Source organism: Mobula hypostoma, chromosome 13 (genome assembly GCF_963921235.1).
Source record: "Mobula hypostoma chromosome 13, sMobHyp1.1, whole genome shotgun sequence".
Classification (NCBI taxonomy): Eukaryota; Metazoa; Chordata; class Chondrichthyes; order Myliobatiformes; family Myliobatidae; genus Mobula; species Mobula hypostoma.
Genome location: NC_086109.1, coordinates 46,714,035 through 46,732,691, shown reverse-complemented (window position 1 = coordinate 46,732,691; position 18,657 = coordinate 46,714,035). Strand labels below are relative to the sequence as shown.

General features: G+C 42.8%; 1 protein-coding gene across 4 annotated transcripts in view; it reads left to right on the top strand.

Moving 5' to 3' along the window:
* The window catches only part of LOC134355571 (bridge-like lipid transfer protein family member 3A), a 161,699-nt gene that overhangs the window by 90,801 nt on the left and 52,241 nt on the right, over positions 1-18,657 (top strand). For all 4 annotated transcript variants that reach the window (XM_063065628.1, XM_063065629.1, XM_063065626.1 and 1 more), the window contains one exon: positions 9,693-9,834. In XM_063065628.1, the coding sequence (XP_062921698.1) occupies positions 9,693-9,834 (142 nt within the window). The remainder of the gene's footprint in view (positions 1-9,692; positions 9,835-18,657) is intronic.

The following is an 18,657-nucleotide window of genomic DNA, read 5'->3' as shown; positions in this document are numbered from 1 at the left end:
ATATATATACATGGATCTGTCAACTTTAGAGATGAGGAATAACTTAAGTGGATGCTCTTGTCTCTTTATAACCAGATTTTTCTCAACTCTGAGTAAAAGGATTTCAATATATTAAAGCATTGTAAAGACATAATTTTTCTCTGGAGCCATTAATCTAAATTGGAACTTGCAATTCTGTTTCCATTGATGAGTTAATGTAGAGCCACCATTGACTGTTAGATGCAGTACCAAACTAGCAAACTTAGCCTCCGATATTGGCCAGATATTCAATCTCCCTCCTATATGCTGATTCGTCACCACCTTTGATTCAACCAACAACAGTGCAATCATCAGCAAACCTAAGTATAGCTTTGGAGCTGCACTGAGCCTCACAGTCATAAGTAAAAAGCAAATAGAACAGAGGGCAAAGCAAACAACCTGTGCTGATGGTGATTGTCGTGGAGATGTAGTTGCAAATCCAAATTGACTGGATCTACAAGTGAGGAAATCAAGAATCCAATTGCACAAAGATGTATTGAGGCCTAGGTCTTGGAGCTTATTGATTAGTTTTGAGGGAAATGTCAAACTGTTGTCAATGAAGAGCATCCTGATGTATGCATCCTCGGTGTCCAGTTGTTCCTGCATAGAGTGAAGAGCCAACGAAATGGCATCTGCTTTTGAGCTGTTGTGACGGTAGCCAAATTGACAGATTACTCATTACATAATAAATGAATATCATCCATCATTCGAAATGGTGTAAGAGTTTAATCCACTGTGAAGGCATCTGTGCCTTTCATGTGTTCTAAATTCATTTTAAATGCCTCTGTTTAATAATCTACAAAGTATTTCATTACATTAATCTGTTGGAAGTTGTGCAGAGAAAGTTTAACTTCTGACTTTTATTCTCAGGTGGACACTGACTTCACAATGTTAGCTTTTTACCTTTAAAGTAACTTGAACTCAAAAATAAAAATGTTCTTTTTGTTTAGAGCTATTGATGTTAAGGCACCTTACTTCATTGAGTGCATGTTGAAAATCTGCAAGAAGTATTTCAAACTATCTGGATGACTCAAATTTCTCTTATACGAGGGGTGATTGATAAGTTCGTGGCCTAAGGTAGAAGGAGTCAATTTTAGAAAACCTAGCACATTTATTTTTCAACATAGTCCCCTCCTACATTTACACACTTTGACCAGTGGCCGTGGAGCATACGGATCCCTTCTTTGTGGAAGTCAGCATCTTGCACCTCCAGAAAGTGGTCCACAGCAGAGGTGATTGATAAGTTTGTGGCCTAAGGTGGAAGGAGATCAGTGAGCAACTTCAGACTTTCTGCATAATTACTCAGAGTTGAACTGCATGTGCATGCAATGAGGGCTGTAGAACTCATCTTCTTCTACTCTTAAGTCTTTGAAATGATAGAGCCAGTCTTTCCAATAAACCAAAACATTGCAGTGACACAAGACCTCTGTAGTGTTCTTCTCACAGATGTACTGGATACTTCATTTGTATAAATATCTAATACACCAGTCAAGACACAATATGATATTATTATTCTCATGTAAGAGGTTTCTTCTTTTATGTTACTGCGTCGGCTAATCAAAATGGCTTCTTTGTTAGCTGCGATGTAAGGAGTTCGTTCGTTCTCTCTCTCTCTCCCTCCCCATCTCCCCCTCTCCCCCTCTCCCCCTCTCCCCCCCCCCACCTGCTTGTTTAGGTTATATTATTGATAAGAGGGAACAAATCAATTGAGATAGATGTTACTCTTTCTTGTGTGTCTGTAAGCTATTGTGTTGCGTGGGGTTTGGGGCAGAAGGCGCGATGGGGACAGAGAGAGGAGACGTGATGCTGTAAGCTGGCTGATGGGACGGACCCCGAGCGGGAGTCCGAGGCCCAGGGTCTTTGGTGAGGAAAGGAGACGAAGACAGCCTCGTATGGAGTATCTGGTCAACCACAGTGGTTAGTCCCAGTCGGCGGGTCGAGGTAGCCGGAGGGGATCAAATGATGGAAAGAGGACTCCGTTAATTGAGCTCCAGCTGTTGTGCATGAAGTGGTTGAACTTTGATAAGATTGGCGCCTTTTACTTTCCTTATATATTTTATTTCTATTAATTACATTGTTCCAGTAATATCTATAAAGTGTAATCATTGAATCGCATATAGTCATAGTGATAGTCATACTTTATTCATCCCGGGGGAAATTGGTTTTCGTTACAGTTGCACCATAAATAATAAATAGTACTAGAACAATAAATAGTTAAATAGTAATATAAAAATTATGCCAGTAAATTATGAAATAAGTCCAGGACCAGCCTATTGGCTCAGGGTGTCTGACCCTCCAAGGGAGGAGTTGTAAAGTTTGATGGCCACAGGCAGGAATGACTTCCTATGATGCTCAGTGCTGCATCTCGGTTGAATGAGTCTCTGGCTGAATGTACTCCTGTGCCCAACCAGTACATTATGTAGTGGATGGGAGACATTGACCAAGATGGCATGCAACTTAGACAGCATCCTCTTTTCAGACACCACCGTTAGAGAGTCCAGTTCCATCCCCACAACATCACTGGCCTTACGAATGAGTTTGTTGATTCTGTTGGTGTCTGCTACCCTCAGCCTGCTGCCCCAGCACACAACAGCAAACATGATCGCACTGGCCACCACAGACTCGTAGAACATCCTCAGCATCGTCCGGCAGATGTTAAAGGACCTCAGTCTCCTCAGGAAATAGAGACGGCTCTGACCCTTCTTGTAGACAACCTCAGTGTTCTTTGACCAGTCCAGTTTATTGTCAATTCCTATCCCCAGGTACTTGTAATCCTCCACCATGTCCACACTGACCCCCTGGATGGAAACAGGGGTCACCGGTACCTTAGCTCTCCTGAGGTCTACCACCAGCTCCTTAGTCTTTTTCACATTAAGTTGCAGATAATTCTGCTCACACCATGTGACAAAGTTTCCTACCGTAGCCCTGTACAGGGGTCACAATGTCAAATCTGTTAAAGAACAGGTTAAGTTTGTTGGCCCTGTCCACACTGCCTTCAGCTCCTCTGTTGCTAGTTTGCCGGAACCCAGTGATGGTCCTCATCCCACTCCAGACCTCTCTCATGTTGTTCTGCTGGAGTTTCCTCTCAAGCTTCCTGCTGTACCTGTCTTTAGCCTCCCTGATCCTGGCTTTCAGGTCCCTCTGTATTGCCCTCAACTCCTCCCTATTTTCATCTCTAAGCACCCTCTTTTTAGCATTCAGGATGTCCTTTGTTACCCATGGCTTGTTATTTGAATAACAAAGGACAGTTCTTGTCGAAACATTGCAGTCCACACAGAAGTTGATGTAATCAGTGATGCACTCTGTGAGCCCATCAATATCCTCTCCATGTGGCTCACAGAGTGCCTGCCAGTCTGTCACCTCAAAACAACCCTGGAGCGCCTCATAAGCCTCCTCCGACCATTTCCTCACTGTCCTCGAGGTTGCAGGTTTACTCTTCACCAGAGGCATGTAGCAGGGTTTTAGGTGCACCAGGTTGTGATCAGACATTCCCAATGGGGGGAGGGGAGGGGAGCTGTATGCATCCTTAACATTAGCATACATCAAATTCAGAGTCCTCTCCCCTCTGGTTGTACAGCTCACATACTGCATGAAGTTGGGCAGTGTTCTAGCCATGGTAACATGGTTGAAGTCACCCAAGATGGTAATGAGGGCACTCGGGTGCTGGGTTTGTAATCTGGCTATGACGGTGTAAATGATGTTACACACCGACGTCGGGTTGGCAGAGGGAGGGATGTACACAACAACCACAATTGCATGCGAGATTTCCCTTGGCAAATAATATGGCTGGAGTCGAACAGCAAAAAGTTCAATATCCGGGCTACAAGCACGTTCCTTGATCGTAATATGACCTGAATTGCACCATCTGTTGTTTACCAGAACCGCAAGCCCCCCTCCTTTACACTTACCGCTCTCTGTGCAATTATCTGAGTTAGTGCTATTCTGGAAGTAGGAACTCATGGGTGTCCTTAATATTAGCCTGGCTCTTTGAAGCCTCGTGGTTTAAGCTCAGCTGAGGAAAGCGAATCCTCCTCCAGTTGCATCAGCTAGCCTTCCTCAATGAATGAATGTGACTGAGTAATTCCAAGTGCATTATCTCAGGGAGCTTGTTGGCAACTCCTGCTGTCAAGCCAGCCAAAGCTTGGAGTCTGTGACTGCCGGAATGAGCCTGCTTTAGTTAGCAGGGAAAACATAGATGTATGCAATTGTCAAAAATCCTGAGTATGATGGTGTACAGGCGAACATTACTCAGAACTGTAGAAGTAAATCATATCTCCATACCGAAACCATTGTTACTGTGTTATGTAGCAGTAGCACTATGCTAATGAGAAAGATTCAAAATTAATGTGTCAGTATAAAACCAGATGTCTGTAAGGTGCCATGGGCCATCAGCAATAAAGCTGCATTTCTGCACAGTCTGTATTCCTCATGTTCTAGTGTATCCCTCACACTACTATTAACCTGGAGCCAGATAATGAATCCTCCTTCAATGAGGTCAGTAGGATATCAGGAATAACCCTGGGTGGATTTCAAATAGGTGCCAATGTATATGCGAGTATTTGGCTAAACAGCTTGGCAAACCTGCAGTCTTGCCACTTCTGTTGAAGTCACCAGTGGAGTAAATGCAAAAGATCATAGAAACCATAGAACCATAGAAACTACAGCACAGAAACAGGCCTTTTGGCCCTTCTTGGCTGTGCCGAACCATTTTCTGCCTAGTCCCACTGACCTGCACACGGACCATATCCCTCCATACACCTCCCATCCATGTATCGATCCAATTTATTCTTAAATGTTAAAAAAGAACCCGCATTTACCACCTCATCTGGCAGCTCATTCCATACTCCCACCACTGTCTGTGTGAAGAAGCCCCCCCCTAATGTTCCCTTTAAACTTTTCCCACCTCACCCTTAATCCATGTCCTCTGGTTTTTTTCTCCCCTTGCCTCAGTGGAAAAAGCCTGCTTGCATTCACTCTATACCCATCGTAATTTTATGTACCTCTATCAAATCTCCCCTCATTCTTCTACGCTCCAGGGAATAAAGTCCTAACCTATTCAACCTTTCTCTGTAACTGAGTTTCTCAAGTCCTGGCAACATCCTTGTAAACCTTCTCTGCCCTCTTTCAACCTTATTTATATCCGTCCTGTAATTTGGTGACCAAAACTGAACACAATATTCCAGATTCGGCCTCACCAATGCCTTATACAACCTCATCATAACATTCCAGCTCTTATACTCAATACTTTGATTAATAAAGGCCAATGTACCAAAAGCTCTCTTTACGACCCTATCTACTTGCCACTTTTAGGGAATTTTGTATCTGCATTCCCAGATCTACTGCACTCCTCAGTGCCTTACCAGTAACCCTGTATATTCTACCTTGGTTTGTCCTTCCAACGTGCAATACCTCACACTTGTCTGTATTAAACTCCATCTGCCATTTTTCAGTCCATTTTTCCAGCTGGTCCAAGTCCCTCTGCAGGCTCTGAAAACCTTCCTCACTGTCTACTACACCTCCAATCTTTGTATCATCAGCAAATTTGCTGATCCAATTTACCACATTATCATCCAGATCATTGATATAGATGACAAATAAAAATGGACCCAGCACTGATCCCTGTGGCACACCACTAGTCACAGGCCTCCACTCAGAGAAGCAATTCTCTACCACCACTCTTTGGCTTCTTCCATTGAGCCAATGTCTAATCCAATTTACCACCTCTCCATGTATACCTAGCGACTGAATTTTCCTAACTAACCTCCCATGCAGGACCTTGTCAAAGGCCTTACTGAAATCCATGCAGACAATATCCACTGCCTTCCCTTCATTCACTTTCCTGGTAACCTCCTCGAAAAACTCCAATAGATTGGTCAAACATGACCTACCACGCACAAAGCCATGTTGACTCTCCCTAATAAGTCCCTGTCTATCCAAATGCTTGTAGATTCTGTCTCTTAGTACTCCCTCCAATAACTTACCTACTACCAACGTTGAACTCACCGGCCTATAATTTCCCGGATTACTTTTCGATCCTTTTTTAAACAACGGAACAACATGAGCCACTCTCCAATCCTCCGGCACCTCACCCGTAGACAGCGACATTTTAAATATTTCTGCCAGGGTACCCGCAATTTCAACACTAGTCTCCTTCAAGGTCCGAGGGAACACTCTGTCAGGTCCCCGGGATTTATCCACTTTAATTTTCCTCAAGACAGCAAGCACCTCCTCCTTTTCAATCTGTACAGTTTCCATGATCTCACTACTTGATTCCCTCAATTCCATAGACTTCATGCCAGTTTCCTTAGTAAATACAGACGCAAAAAAGCTATTTAAGATCTCCCCCATTTCCTTTGGTTCCGCACATAGCCGACCACTCTGATCTTCAAGAGGACCAATTTTATCCCTTACAATCCTTTTGCTCTTAATATACCTGTAAAAGCTCTTTGGATTATCCTTCACTTTGACTGCCAAGGCAACCTCATGTCTTTTAGCCCTCCTGATTACTTTCTTAAGTATTTTCTTGCACTTCTTATACTCCTCAAGCACCTGATTTACTCCCTGTTTCCTATACATTTCATACAACTCCCTCTTCTTCTTTATCAGAGTTGCAATATCCCTTGAGAACCAAGGTTCCTTATTCCTATTCAATTTGCCTTTAATCCTGACAGGAACGTACAAACTCTGCACTCTCAAAATTTCGCCTTTCAAGGCTTCCCACCTACCAATCACATCTTTGTCAGAGAACAACCTGTCTCAATCCACGCTTTTTAGATCCTTTCTCATTTCTTCAAATTTGGCCGCCTTCCAGTCCAGAACCTCAACTCTAGGACCAGATCTATCCTTGTCCATGATCAAATTGAAGCTAATGGTGTTATGATCACTGGAACCAAAGGGCTCCCCTGCACAGACTTCCGTCACTTGTTCTAACTCGTTTCCTAACAGGAGATCCAATATCGCATCCCCTCTAGTTGGTCCCTCCATATATTGATTTAGAAAACTTTCCTGAACACATTTTACAAACTCTAAACCATCTAGACCCCTAACAGTATGGGAGTCCCAATCAATGTATGGAAAATTAAAATCCCCTACCACCACAACTTTGTTTCCTGCAGTTGCCTGCTATCTCTCTGCAGATTTGCTCTTCCAAGTCTCGTTGACTATTGGGTGGTCTGTAATACAATCCCACTAATGTGGCCATACCTTTCCTGTTTCTCAGCTCCACCCATAAGGACTCAGTAGACAAGCCCTCTCATCTGTCCGGCCTGAGCACTGCTGTAATATTTTCCCTAACAAGCAATGCTACTACCCCACCTTTCATTCCTCTGCCTCGATCACATCTGAAACATCGGAACCCTGGAATATTAAGCTGCCAGTCCTGCCCCTCCTGTAGCCAAGTTTCACTAATTGCTATAACGTCATAATTCCACGTGTCAATCCACGCCCTCAACTCATCCACCTTCCCCGCAATACTCCTAGCATTGAAATATATACACCTCAGAAGATTTTTATCACCACTCACAACCTTTCTATCAGCGGATTTGCCTGAACTTTTAACATCATTTATTTTCACCCCACCCACACTGTCAGCTCTGGCACTCTGGTTCCCATCCCCCTGAAAATCTAGTTTAAAGCCTCCCCGATAGCACTAACAAACCTCCCTGAAAGGATATTGGTCCCCCTGTAGTTCAAGTGTAACCCGTCTCTCTTGTACAGGTCCCACCTGCCCCAGAAGAGGTCCCAATGATCCTGAAATCTGAAACCCTGCCCCCTCAGCCACTTGTTCATCCTCCAGAGCATCCTATTCCTACCCTCACTGGCACCTAGCACAGGTAGCAATCCTGAGATTACCACCCTTGAGGTCCTGCTTTTCAACTTCCTACCAAGCTCTCTATACTCACTCTCCAGGACCTCCTCACTCTTCCTTGCTATGTCATTGGTACCGATGTGCACCACAACATCTGGCTGGTCACCCTCCCACTTCAGAATGTCATGCAAGTGATCAGAGACATCCTTAACCCTGGCACCCAGGAGGCAACAAACCATCCTGGATTCTCTGTCACGACCACAGAACCTCCTATCTGCACCTCTAACTATCGAGACCCCTATCACTACCGCTCTCCTCTTTTCCCCCCTCCCTTCTGCACTGCCGAGCCAGACTCAGTACCAGAGATCCGGCTACTGCAGCTTGTCCCAGGTAAGTCATCCCCCCCAACAGTATCCAATGCGGTATACTTTTTGTTGAGGGGAATGGCCACAGGGGAACCCTGCTCTGCCTGCCCTTTCCTGTTCCCTCGCCTGACAGTAACCCAATTTCCTGTCCTCTGCTCCTTTGGCGTAACTACCTCCCTGTAGCTACTATCTATAACCTCCTCATTCTCCCGAATGATCCGCAGGTCATCCAGCTCCTGCTCCAGTTCCCTAACGCGGTTTATCAGGAGCTGCAGCTGGATGCATTTCTTGCAGGTGTCGTTGTCAGGGACACCAGAGGGCTCCCTGACTTCCCATATCCTGCAAGAGGAGCATTCCAACATCCTGCCTGGCATTCTCACTGCACTAAACAATCTGAACAAAAAAACTTACCAGAATCTACCCTGGCCTCTGCCTGTTCTCACCAAAGCCGTCCCACTCTGACTCAGTCCACTCCGACGATGGCCGCTGTATATGGAGGTCTGCTTTTAAAACTTGGCGCACTACGTCACGCGCCTGCGCAGTGCAGACCCTTCTCCCCGAGCAGTGTTTAAAAAAAAATAATGACTTTTTCTACCCGATTTCTTCACTCCCTTCTTCTCAGCTGCTTGCTTCGACTGAAACATTTCCAACCACCTTCAAGTAGACGATTTAACATGGCCTCAACCTGAAGTTCTTACCAACTCAGAAGCCAGGCAGTTTATTCAGTCCACGTAGGATGTGTAGGAATGGACAAGTATAATAAAGATTATGGGGTTGGCAAGATCCCAGCTGGAAAGCTGAAGGTCTAATTTCTAATCATTGATGTGAAGATATCTTCAATTGCGCCTTTAAGTGGTATTGACTTGCCATTAACATACATGTTTGTTCAATTTGGGGCTTGCCAGGAGCATATCAGTCCAGGTGCAAGACAGAGGAACCTGTATTACAATAGTAGGTCAGCTGCAAGTATGTTTTGAAAAGTAAAATATTTCAAAACATATTAAACCACATATTAATATCAATATCACTGTATTAATATCACAGATTTAATATTTTTAGAAATTTGTGCTCTTATGTTTAACATTGTAACAGTAGAGCTATATTTCTGAAAAATCATCCACTGTATTTCTGGATTTCATCAGAGTAACTGAGACCCAGTAGCTTGAGATTCAATTTCATCAATAATTGATCTGTAAATCTGTTTTCTACCACTTTCATCCTGGCAGTCAGGAGAACAGCTGCATGTGCATCTTGGTAGCTTAAGTTTTCATGAGGGGCATTTTGTGTGTTTTCCAGATCTGTCATTCCACAAAGCTGTTTATAATTGTCACTGAAGCATTTAATGTTCTACCTACTGAATCTGGCAAAAAAAAAATCCCTATTACACATTATTTGTCTCACTGTTGATCTACCTGGACCAGATTTTAATAGTGTTTAAGTAAAGAAAAGGAATCCTAGTGCTGTGTGTGTTCACGCCATTTTGGTGTTTTATTTCATTCAAGGTCACAGCAGCAGGCCAGCATGGTAAGAAGCCGACAACCTTACTGTCCTGTAATAGGGTATCCTACCATCTTCCACCCGGCATGTCAGCAATTCATGTTGAATTTACTGAATACTATTTCCCTGACAGTAAAGAATTTCCTGGTAAGATTTTGATTAAATAATTTCTCAAAGGGCATTATATATGTGTCAAGCTTCAAGGTAATTGCTGTATAAGTTATTGATTATTAAAATGTCTTGCTATGCATCCAGTTTCATAATTATCATATGTTACTATTTTATGGGGAAAGTCATGTTTTGTTATCCTCAGAGCAGGGAAATTGATACTTAACAAACTGTGATACATTCAATCAGTATGTCAATTGAAATATGCACTGGAATCAATTTAAATTCTTTTGAATGGAGTTCAGTGTTTACCTGTTGTCTTAACCACTGTATAGTATGTGATTTGAGTAATATGTTGTATGAATTTGATGGAATATATTTGGAATCTGTGGAATTTCTTGTCACAGACGGCTCTGGAGACCAAGTCATTGGGTATATTAAAAACAAAGGTTGATAGGTTCTTTATTTGTGAGGACGTCAAAGGTTACAAGGAGAAGGCAGGAGAAACAGCATTGAGAGGGATAATAAATCTACCATTAGGGAATTGTCTGAATGGCCTGATTCTTCTCCTGTGTTTTATGACTCAGAATGATTGGGAAATGAATTTGTTTTACTCAAGCTCCGTCTATACGCTTTAATAAATGGAGAACAATAAAATCAGAATCGGTTTATTGTCACTGATATATGTCATGAAATTTGTTGTTCTGCAGCAGCTATTGGGTTGTAATCTCAAAGCTGAGTTTATTGCTAGATCCACAAGTATATTTGTGGAGATTGAGGATAATGAGAATTGCTGGGTCCACTCTAACACGTCTTCAGGGGCATTCAATTGTCCTCAGCAGTGAGACAAGAGTTGTGTCTTATAATGGGTTAAAACAGTGAAATACCTAAATGATCAGAGCTGGTAATGAGATTGACATGAAGAATGAGGTCCTTGCATGAATTGACAGGTGCAATCAATTCCCAGCTAGGCTCAGCACCAAAAACTATGATGCTCAGCATTTGGTGAAGGAAAATGGACATGAAAAGCTGCAACAAGTTGAAGATGGATAAAATAGGATTGAGTTGAGTCTGGGCCCAACACAGTACCATTTAATTGGAGGATAACCGAAGAACTAGGAGGGAGATAGATTTTGGAAACAGGATTTACCTGCTTATCAAATTCTGGAACGGTCTGCAAATCTGTGATCACAAAGAACAAGGGCCAACCCTAATGAAGAAGGACTCTGAGACTGTGAATCAAAGACAAATCAAGAGACCGAACATAAGTTGATCAGCTTGGACTTCATGTATAGTCATAGTCATAGTCATACTTTATTGATCCCAGGGGGAAATTGGTTTTCGTTACAGTTGCACCATAAATAATAAATAGTCATAGAACCATAAATAGTTAAATAGTAATATGTAGATTATGCCAGTAAATTATGAAATAAGTCCAGGACCAGCCTATCACCACAGGGTGTCTGACCCTCCAAGGGAGGAGTTGTAAAGTTTGATGGCCACAGGCAGGAATGACATCCTATGACACTCTGTGCTGTATCTCGGAGGAATGAGTCTCTGGCTGAATGTACTCCTGTGCCCACCCAGTACATTATGTAGTGGATGGGAGACATTGACCAAGATGGCATGCAACTTAGACAGCATCCTCTTTTCAGACACCACCGTGAGAGTCCAGTTCCATCCCCACAACATCACTGGCCTTACGAATAAGTTTGTTGATTCTGTTGGTGTCTGCTACCCTCAGCCTGCTGCCCCAGCACACAACAGCAAACGTGATAGCACTGGCCACCACAGACTCGTAGAACATCCTCAGCATCGTCCGGCAGATGGTAAAGGACCTCAGTCTCCTCAGGAAATAGAGACGGCTCTGACCCTTCTTGTAGACAAGCCTCAGTGTTCGTTGACCAGTCCAGTTTATTGTCAATTTGTATCCCCAGTTATTTGTAATCCTCCACCATGTGCACACTGACCCCTTGGATGGAAACAGGGGTCACCGGTACCTTAGCTCTCCTGAGGTCTACCACCAGCTCCTTATTCTTTTTCACATTAAGCTGCAGATAATTCTGCTCACACCATGTGACAATGTTTCCTACCGTAGCCCTGTACTCAATCTCATCTCCCTTGCTGATGCATCCAACTATGGCAGAGTCATCAGAAAACTTCTGAAGATGACAAGACTCTGTGCAGTAGTTGAAGTCCGAGGTGTAAATGGTGAAGAGAAAGGGAGACAAGACAGTCCCCTGTGGAACCCCAGTGCTGCTGATCACTCTGTCGGACACACAGTGTTGCAAAGCACACGTGCTGTGGTCTGCCAATCAGATAATCAAGAATCCATGACACCAGGGGAGTATCCACCTGCATCGCTGTCAGCTTCTCCCCCAGCAGAGCAGGGCGGATGGTGTTGAATACTGTGCAAGGTTAAGGAGGCATCTCAGAACAAGATGGACTGGCTGGCTGAGTGGTGTCACAGCAACAAACTCATACTCAAATTCGGAAAGACCAAGGAAAAGGAAGTCCAGAGAGAACACAGCAAGGGATCAGTGATGAGCGTCTTAGAGCTCAGTCATCAATATCTGAGGATCTATCTTTGGCCCAACACACTGATGGTGGCTCCATTTCATTAGCAGTTTGACAAGATTTGATATATTATCAAAGACTAGAAAATTTCTACAGATGTATGACTGGTTGACTTGACTGAGGGCTGCAGTGTGCAGGATGGAAAGAGGCTGCAAGTTTGTAGGCTTGGGAAGCTTCAATATGGGCACAAGCTCCCCACTAGAGAGGACATCTTCGAAAGGAGATATCAGCTTCATCTTCAAGCTCCCCACTATAGAGGACATCTTCGAAAGGAGATATCAGCTTCATCTTCAAGCTCCCCACTATAGAGGACATCTTCGAAAGGAGATAGCTTCATCTTCAAGCTCCCCACTATAGAGGACATCTTCGAAAGGAGATATCAGCTTCATCTTCAAGCTCCCCACTATAGAGGACATCTTCAAAAGGAGATATCAGCTTCATCTTCAAGCTCCCCACTATAGAGGACATCTTCGAAAGGAGATATCAACTTCATCCTCAAGCTCCCCATTATAGAGGACATCTTCGAAAGGAGATATCAACTTCATCCTCAAGAAGTTGGTATCCATCAAAGTTCAGGAGCTTGAAGATGCAAGCTCAACATTTTTGGAACAGTTTCTTCCCCTCCACCATCAGATTACTGAGTGGTCCAAGAGTTTTGTACTATTTATTTATTTATTTGCTTCTTGTAACTTATGGTAATTTTTGTCCTGCACTGTACTGCTAAAACAAAGCAACAACATTTCATGAAATATGTCAGTGATAATAAACTTGATACTAATTTAAAAGGTGTTGGAACTAGGATGTTGCCTTTACATTTAAGAGTTTGAATAAAGTCAAATGTATCCTTCATCATCTGTCAGTGGTGTGTTTCTAATATTACCTCAATTAAGCACAATACCTCAGCCATGTCCTCTGCTCTCTATAATAAAATGGAGCAAAAGGCTGGCTATCAATTTGCTCCTATGGGTGTTCTTCAGAACTAAATTAGCCCTATCCTTGTGTTCTTACTCACTGGTCCTGGATTTTACCCTCCCAAATATTTATCTAGCTTTTTGAAAGTTGTTATTTGTTAGTACAGTGTATTCCAATTAGTTGGGACACATCAGGACCAGCACATTTTGGCCCAATTAAGCAGCTGCCCCAATTAGCTGAAGTTTCGTGGAAGTAGTTAAAAAGGTATTTTTTAAAAAAAGACAAACTGCTGTTTAACTGAGTAACAAATTATGCATTTAAATGAAATACAGAACAAATTAGAACACTATCAATACTGCTACAGTACTATAAAACTGTATTAGCTCCTGATAGTTGTTGACAGAGGAATTCACCCCGTGTACATTGCTGTGTTTTTTTGATTGACTGTAAATGAACAAAACCAGCACAGACATCTAGTGCAGGTAATGAACTGCCTTCATATAATGCTATTAGTGACTGCATTCTCCAAATCTTGCTTTTCATTGTAACATGATTGTTGATGCCTTCAAATTCTTTGTTGTTCCTAACTTGTTGAAGTTGTGAAATAATTTCGTTTTCACTCCTGGCTGTTTCTAGCATTTCCAAGCCTAAATTCTTGAAACCACAGTGAGCAAAACCGTTGTAAGTTGTCCGACTGCTGATTTCTCACCAGATATCAATGACAAAAATCACTGCTTTTTGAACACGCTGACACTATATCAAAACTGTTCACTTGAGGCATTCGAGTACACATGACTGACATTAGTTAGAAAATGTTCAGTAACAGTCTCCTGTCCTAATTAAGTCCAAGTTTAATTGTCATTCAGCCATACATTAAAACCCATGTGTAGGAGCCATGTATCTGTTCTCTGTCTGCACTGTATTCTGTGTTGAGCATTTATTATGTTTTTTATGATAACTAGTTACACGAGTGGGGTTGTGGTAAAAGCAAAGAAAATAACTTGCATCTTTATGCTTTGTTCATTGCAGTTTGTAGCTCAGGACCGGTGGATGTTGTATCCTTTGCTGATCGCTCAGCTTGCACTTAAGTATGCTTAAGTTTCATCACTTCAAGATTGTACGTTTGCTAATTGCAAATAAAGGATCCAATAAAGGATTCGACTTTTGGAGTGAGGGTGCATCATGGAAGTATAATAAATCCACAGGATCATTGGCAGTGGTAATTGTATGTTGTGTGTTTGGGTTTGAAATGTAGTTTTGAATGGTCAGCGCTGTCTGTCCATTGGGGACTGAAAGCTGTAGAATGGTGTTTGCCTAATGGTTCAACCCTTGGTTCTGTTGAAATACTGAATTGAATCTGCCGTTGTTTTGTCTGGTCCGTGCACTTGGAAAACAACATGAGTCTAGCTGGAAGCAGTGACCATGAAGTCAAGACTAAGGGAAATTAAACAAACATGCCATATTGAAGGTCAGATTGCTGGAGGAAATGAAAATATTTATAAGGCCACAGATAGGCTGTGACTACGTATGAAGCTGAAAACAGTGTGTCTAATGTGCGTGCAGCACATTCTATTGCTAGTGGAGTGACCTGTACATCTTGATACCTCAAATGCACGTTTGAGTTTGAGCCCCAAGGGGTAGTAAAGGGTGCTCATTCTCAGCCTGCACCAAGGAGGCACTCTGAACTTCTCCCATATCCAATAGTACAAGGGGTTTCTAAGGACATTGATCTACAGTATGATAACACTCGTGTTTCAGATGATAAATTGAGTTGACTTTATTTCTTACATCCTTCAAATACACGAGTAAAAGTCTTTACATTATATCTCCATCTGAATGTGCAAATTATATTAATTTGTAATGGTTTGAATACTATGCTGGAGGCCAGAAAGATGTGAAAGGAAATAACAAGCATGGTGATGCAACAGCAGTGCATTGCATCTCTGCCAAAAAGAGATTCAAATCTTCAATGGCGATCCTGCAGTATCACTCCTTTATGAGGGCTTTAAAGAACAACATTGAGGGCAAGTCTGGTAATTATGGTGACTGTCTCAATTTTCTCAGACAGTTCATTGAAGGTTAACCTGGAGAGCTTGTCAAAAGTTGCCAGCAGGCCATCCAGGAGCAAGGATATCTAAAGGTCCAAGCTTTACTGCAGGAACATTTGTAGGATGAGTGCAAAATTGCTGTAGCCTGTGTGGAAAAGGCTCTTTCTTGGCCACATATCAAATCAGAAGGAGTGAACACTCTTCAAGATTAGTTTTATTCTTAGGAGTTTTTACAATGCCATGGAAGACGTGCAGGTCATGCTTGCTAATATGACAACCGTCATCAATAAAAAAATGGAGATCGTCAGTCTAAAAACTGCCAGAAAGGCACAACTGCAAGGTTACTTTCACTGTCATTGTTGATTTTATTGAAAGCCAAGTAAAGATTGCAATTCACCCAGTGTTTGGAAAAAAATACAATGCTACATCACCAGCAGTAAGTGAAGATGTGAACCAAACTGGGTCACAAACTCGCTCTCAAGCTAAAGGAAGCAGCTTTACCACTACCGTGGCTACTTTTGAAAGTGAATGTAAAACTGAGTCTGGAACTGAAAAGGCTGCAGATTCAAAAGCAGCTGTGAATGAAGCAAACACAGCAGCGAGTACTGCTTTAGCATTGAATGCCCTTAGGGGGGCTGGTGATCATGATTGTAAACTTCCTACGCTTCCAGCTTGGGTGAAGTCGAAGAAGAGTAACAAGACAGTGGTTATTCATACTTTCCCCGATCAAGGAAGTACAGCAGTGTTCTGCACAGAGAGCCTCATAAGCAAGCTCAACCTGACAGGAAAAGGAACACTCATTCAATTATGCGTGATAGATCCTGAAAAGGTCGTGAGCAGCTATGCTGTTTCAGGATTGGAAGTGGCTGGCTTAGATAGTGAACAGTATTGTGAACTGCCTAACATCTATACACAGGAACGTATGCCTGTCTACAAAGGGAACATTCCTCATCAGAGATCTTCAGGAGTGGTCTCACCTGAACTATATACATTTGCTGGAAATTGAGCTAGTGATGGGGTGAATCAGAACAATGTAGCGTTGGACTGTTAATGGGCTGTGGTGGTGGTGGAAGCAACTACTCTCAGCCAGAGCTGATAGTTTTGTGCTTGGAACACACACAAAATGCTGGAGGAACTCAGCGGACCAGCTGGCATCTATGGAAAAGAGTACAGTTGGGATCGCTTCAAGATTGCATGTTTGCAAATAGCTAATAAAGGATCCAATATGGGATTCAATTTTTGCTGTAATCACGATTGGAGTGAGGGCACGATAATGCAAGTATTACAAATCTGTAGGGTCGTTGCCAGTGGCAGTTTTGTTTGGTTTGGCCACTACACCATGAATACAGCCAAATTGAAACATTATTCCAGGGCGAAGGGGCAAAACAAAGTGAATGTAAAACTGAGCCTGGAACTGATGAAAAGGCTGCAGATTCAAAAGAAGCTGTGAATGAAGCAAACACAGCAGCGAGTACTGCTTTAGCATTGAATGCCCTTAGGGGGGCAGACACAGCACAAGGCCAAAAAAAAAGCACGTATAAGTCAGCAATAAAAATACAGTCACCCAGAAAAATATCGTCCAAGTCCCCAACTGCATGAATATTGCTGCAGTTTGCGGTCAAACACGATACAGCTTATCTTCTGTCAAGGAAACACTGGGGGTGAGTCATGTGAGGGCAGCACCAACTCCCAACATGTACACCACACCATGCCACATCACCTCTGGTGGAGTGCAGTGACTCTGATTCCATCTCCCAGGGTGGCTGCAGATAGCCTTCGCTGCAGGTTGAGGCCTTGTCACGACCGAGGCCACACAGCTCCCCCATCGTCCAGTCCTGCTGTTCGCTCGCAAATCACTTCTAGTATTCCACATTAGCAACATCCAACAGGGTTTTGCTATCACAAGAAAAGCCACCAAGGTGATCATTTGCAGTTTGGCTGTGCACCTCCTTCCCGCATCAACACCTCTCTAATGCAGGAAGCAGTAGGATCTGCACCAAGTCCAGTCCCTTCGGTTTCCCCACCAGTGAACAACTTGCTGATGGGGTAGACCTGCAGTGCGTGAAGTTTTTGATGTCCAGCGGGGTCTTGTGACCATAAAAAAAAATACGTTTCAGAAAGATAATATCTTTGGTTGGCCCCAGAGAAGCTGCTGCATCTGAGCGCAACACCATCTTATCAATTGATGGAAGTAGCATAGCATCCCAAATAAACAAAGGGAATTCCAGCTGTTTTCTCAATTAGTTTTCTTTAAGACTTACCCCAAATAAGCGGCTACCCCAGTTAACCAATGATCCAATTAACTAGAATCCACTGTACTTCCAATAGCCTATCAGACAAGGCATTCAGGTTGCCATAACTAACAGTGCTTTTTGAAATAATTCTCATCATCTTCCCTGTGCTGCCTTCATTGCTTTCTGATTACTGATCTTCTGTTACAAAATTATTGGGGGGAAAAATGAAGTCTTATTTTAAGACTCCACAGCATGAAATTGCATCTGCCACACTGCATTTCATTTACATAAACTGTGTAAACCTTGTGGCCAGTTGCTTAATTTCCTGGACAAATTTCAAATCAATGAAGCTTTTTAAGCAAAGGAAAATAATTCTTTTAGAATGAGTGAACATAATTTGCCAGCTTTTGATGAATTGTGTTTTGGCCATATTCATTTAGATGGTCAAAATAAGGACTGCTGTGAAAACAAGTCCAATTATTTAACAATTTTGGACTTTATTAATACTTTTAAATTTAAAGGCAGTATACAAATACCAACACCTTCCTTGTCAGGTTTATTATCACTGACGTATGTCGTGAAAATTGTTGTTTTGCGGCAGCAGTACTGTGCAAGTTATTAAAAATTACAATATGATGGGCGGCTGGTGGCGCAATGACATCGGTGGTTCTCGGGTTCAATCCCAGTCGGGTCTGCTCCCGTACGCTTTCCATCCGTGCCGGGTTGAGTGTCGAGATCGCAACTTGACCTCGTTAAAATAAAGGGAAAATACTACGAAATGTCTGTGTGAGGAGTGACGTACCACACAGTCAGTCAGTCTCAGTCTCGCTCTCGCTCTCGCTCTCTTGTCCTCCCTCCGCGCCTTGTAAAGGCATGAAGAAAGACATCATCCCGCCAACACCGCAGATGCACGCACACGCCAAAAAAAACAATATGCTAGAGAAAGTAAATAGTGCAAAAGAACAGAAGCAAGGTAATGTTCATTTGAAAACTATGGTCATAGGGAAGTACAGCACAGAAATAGGCCCATCAGCCCAACTAATCCCTGCTGAAAGCATTTAAACTGCCTACGTCCATCGACCTGCACTGGG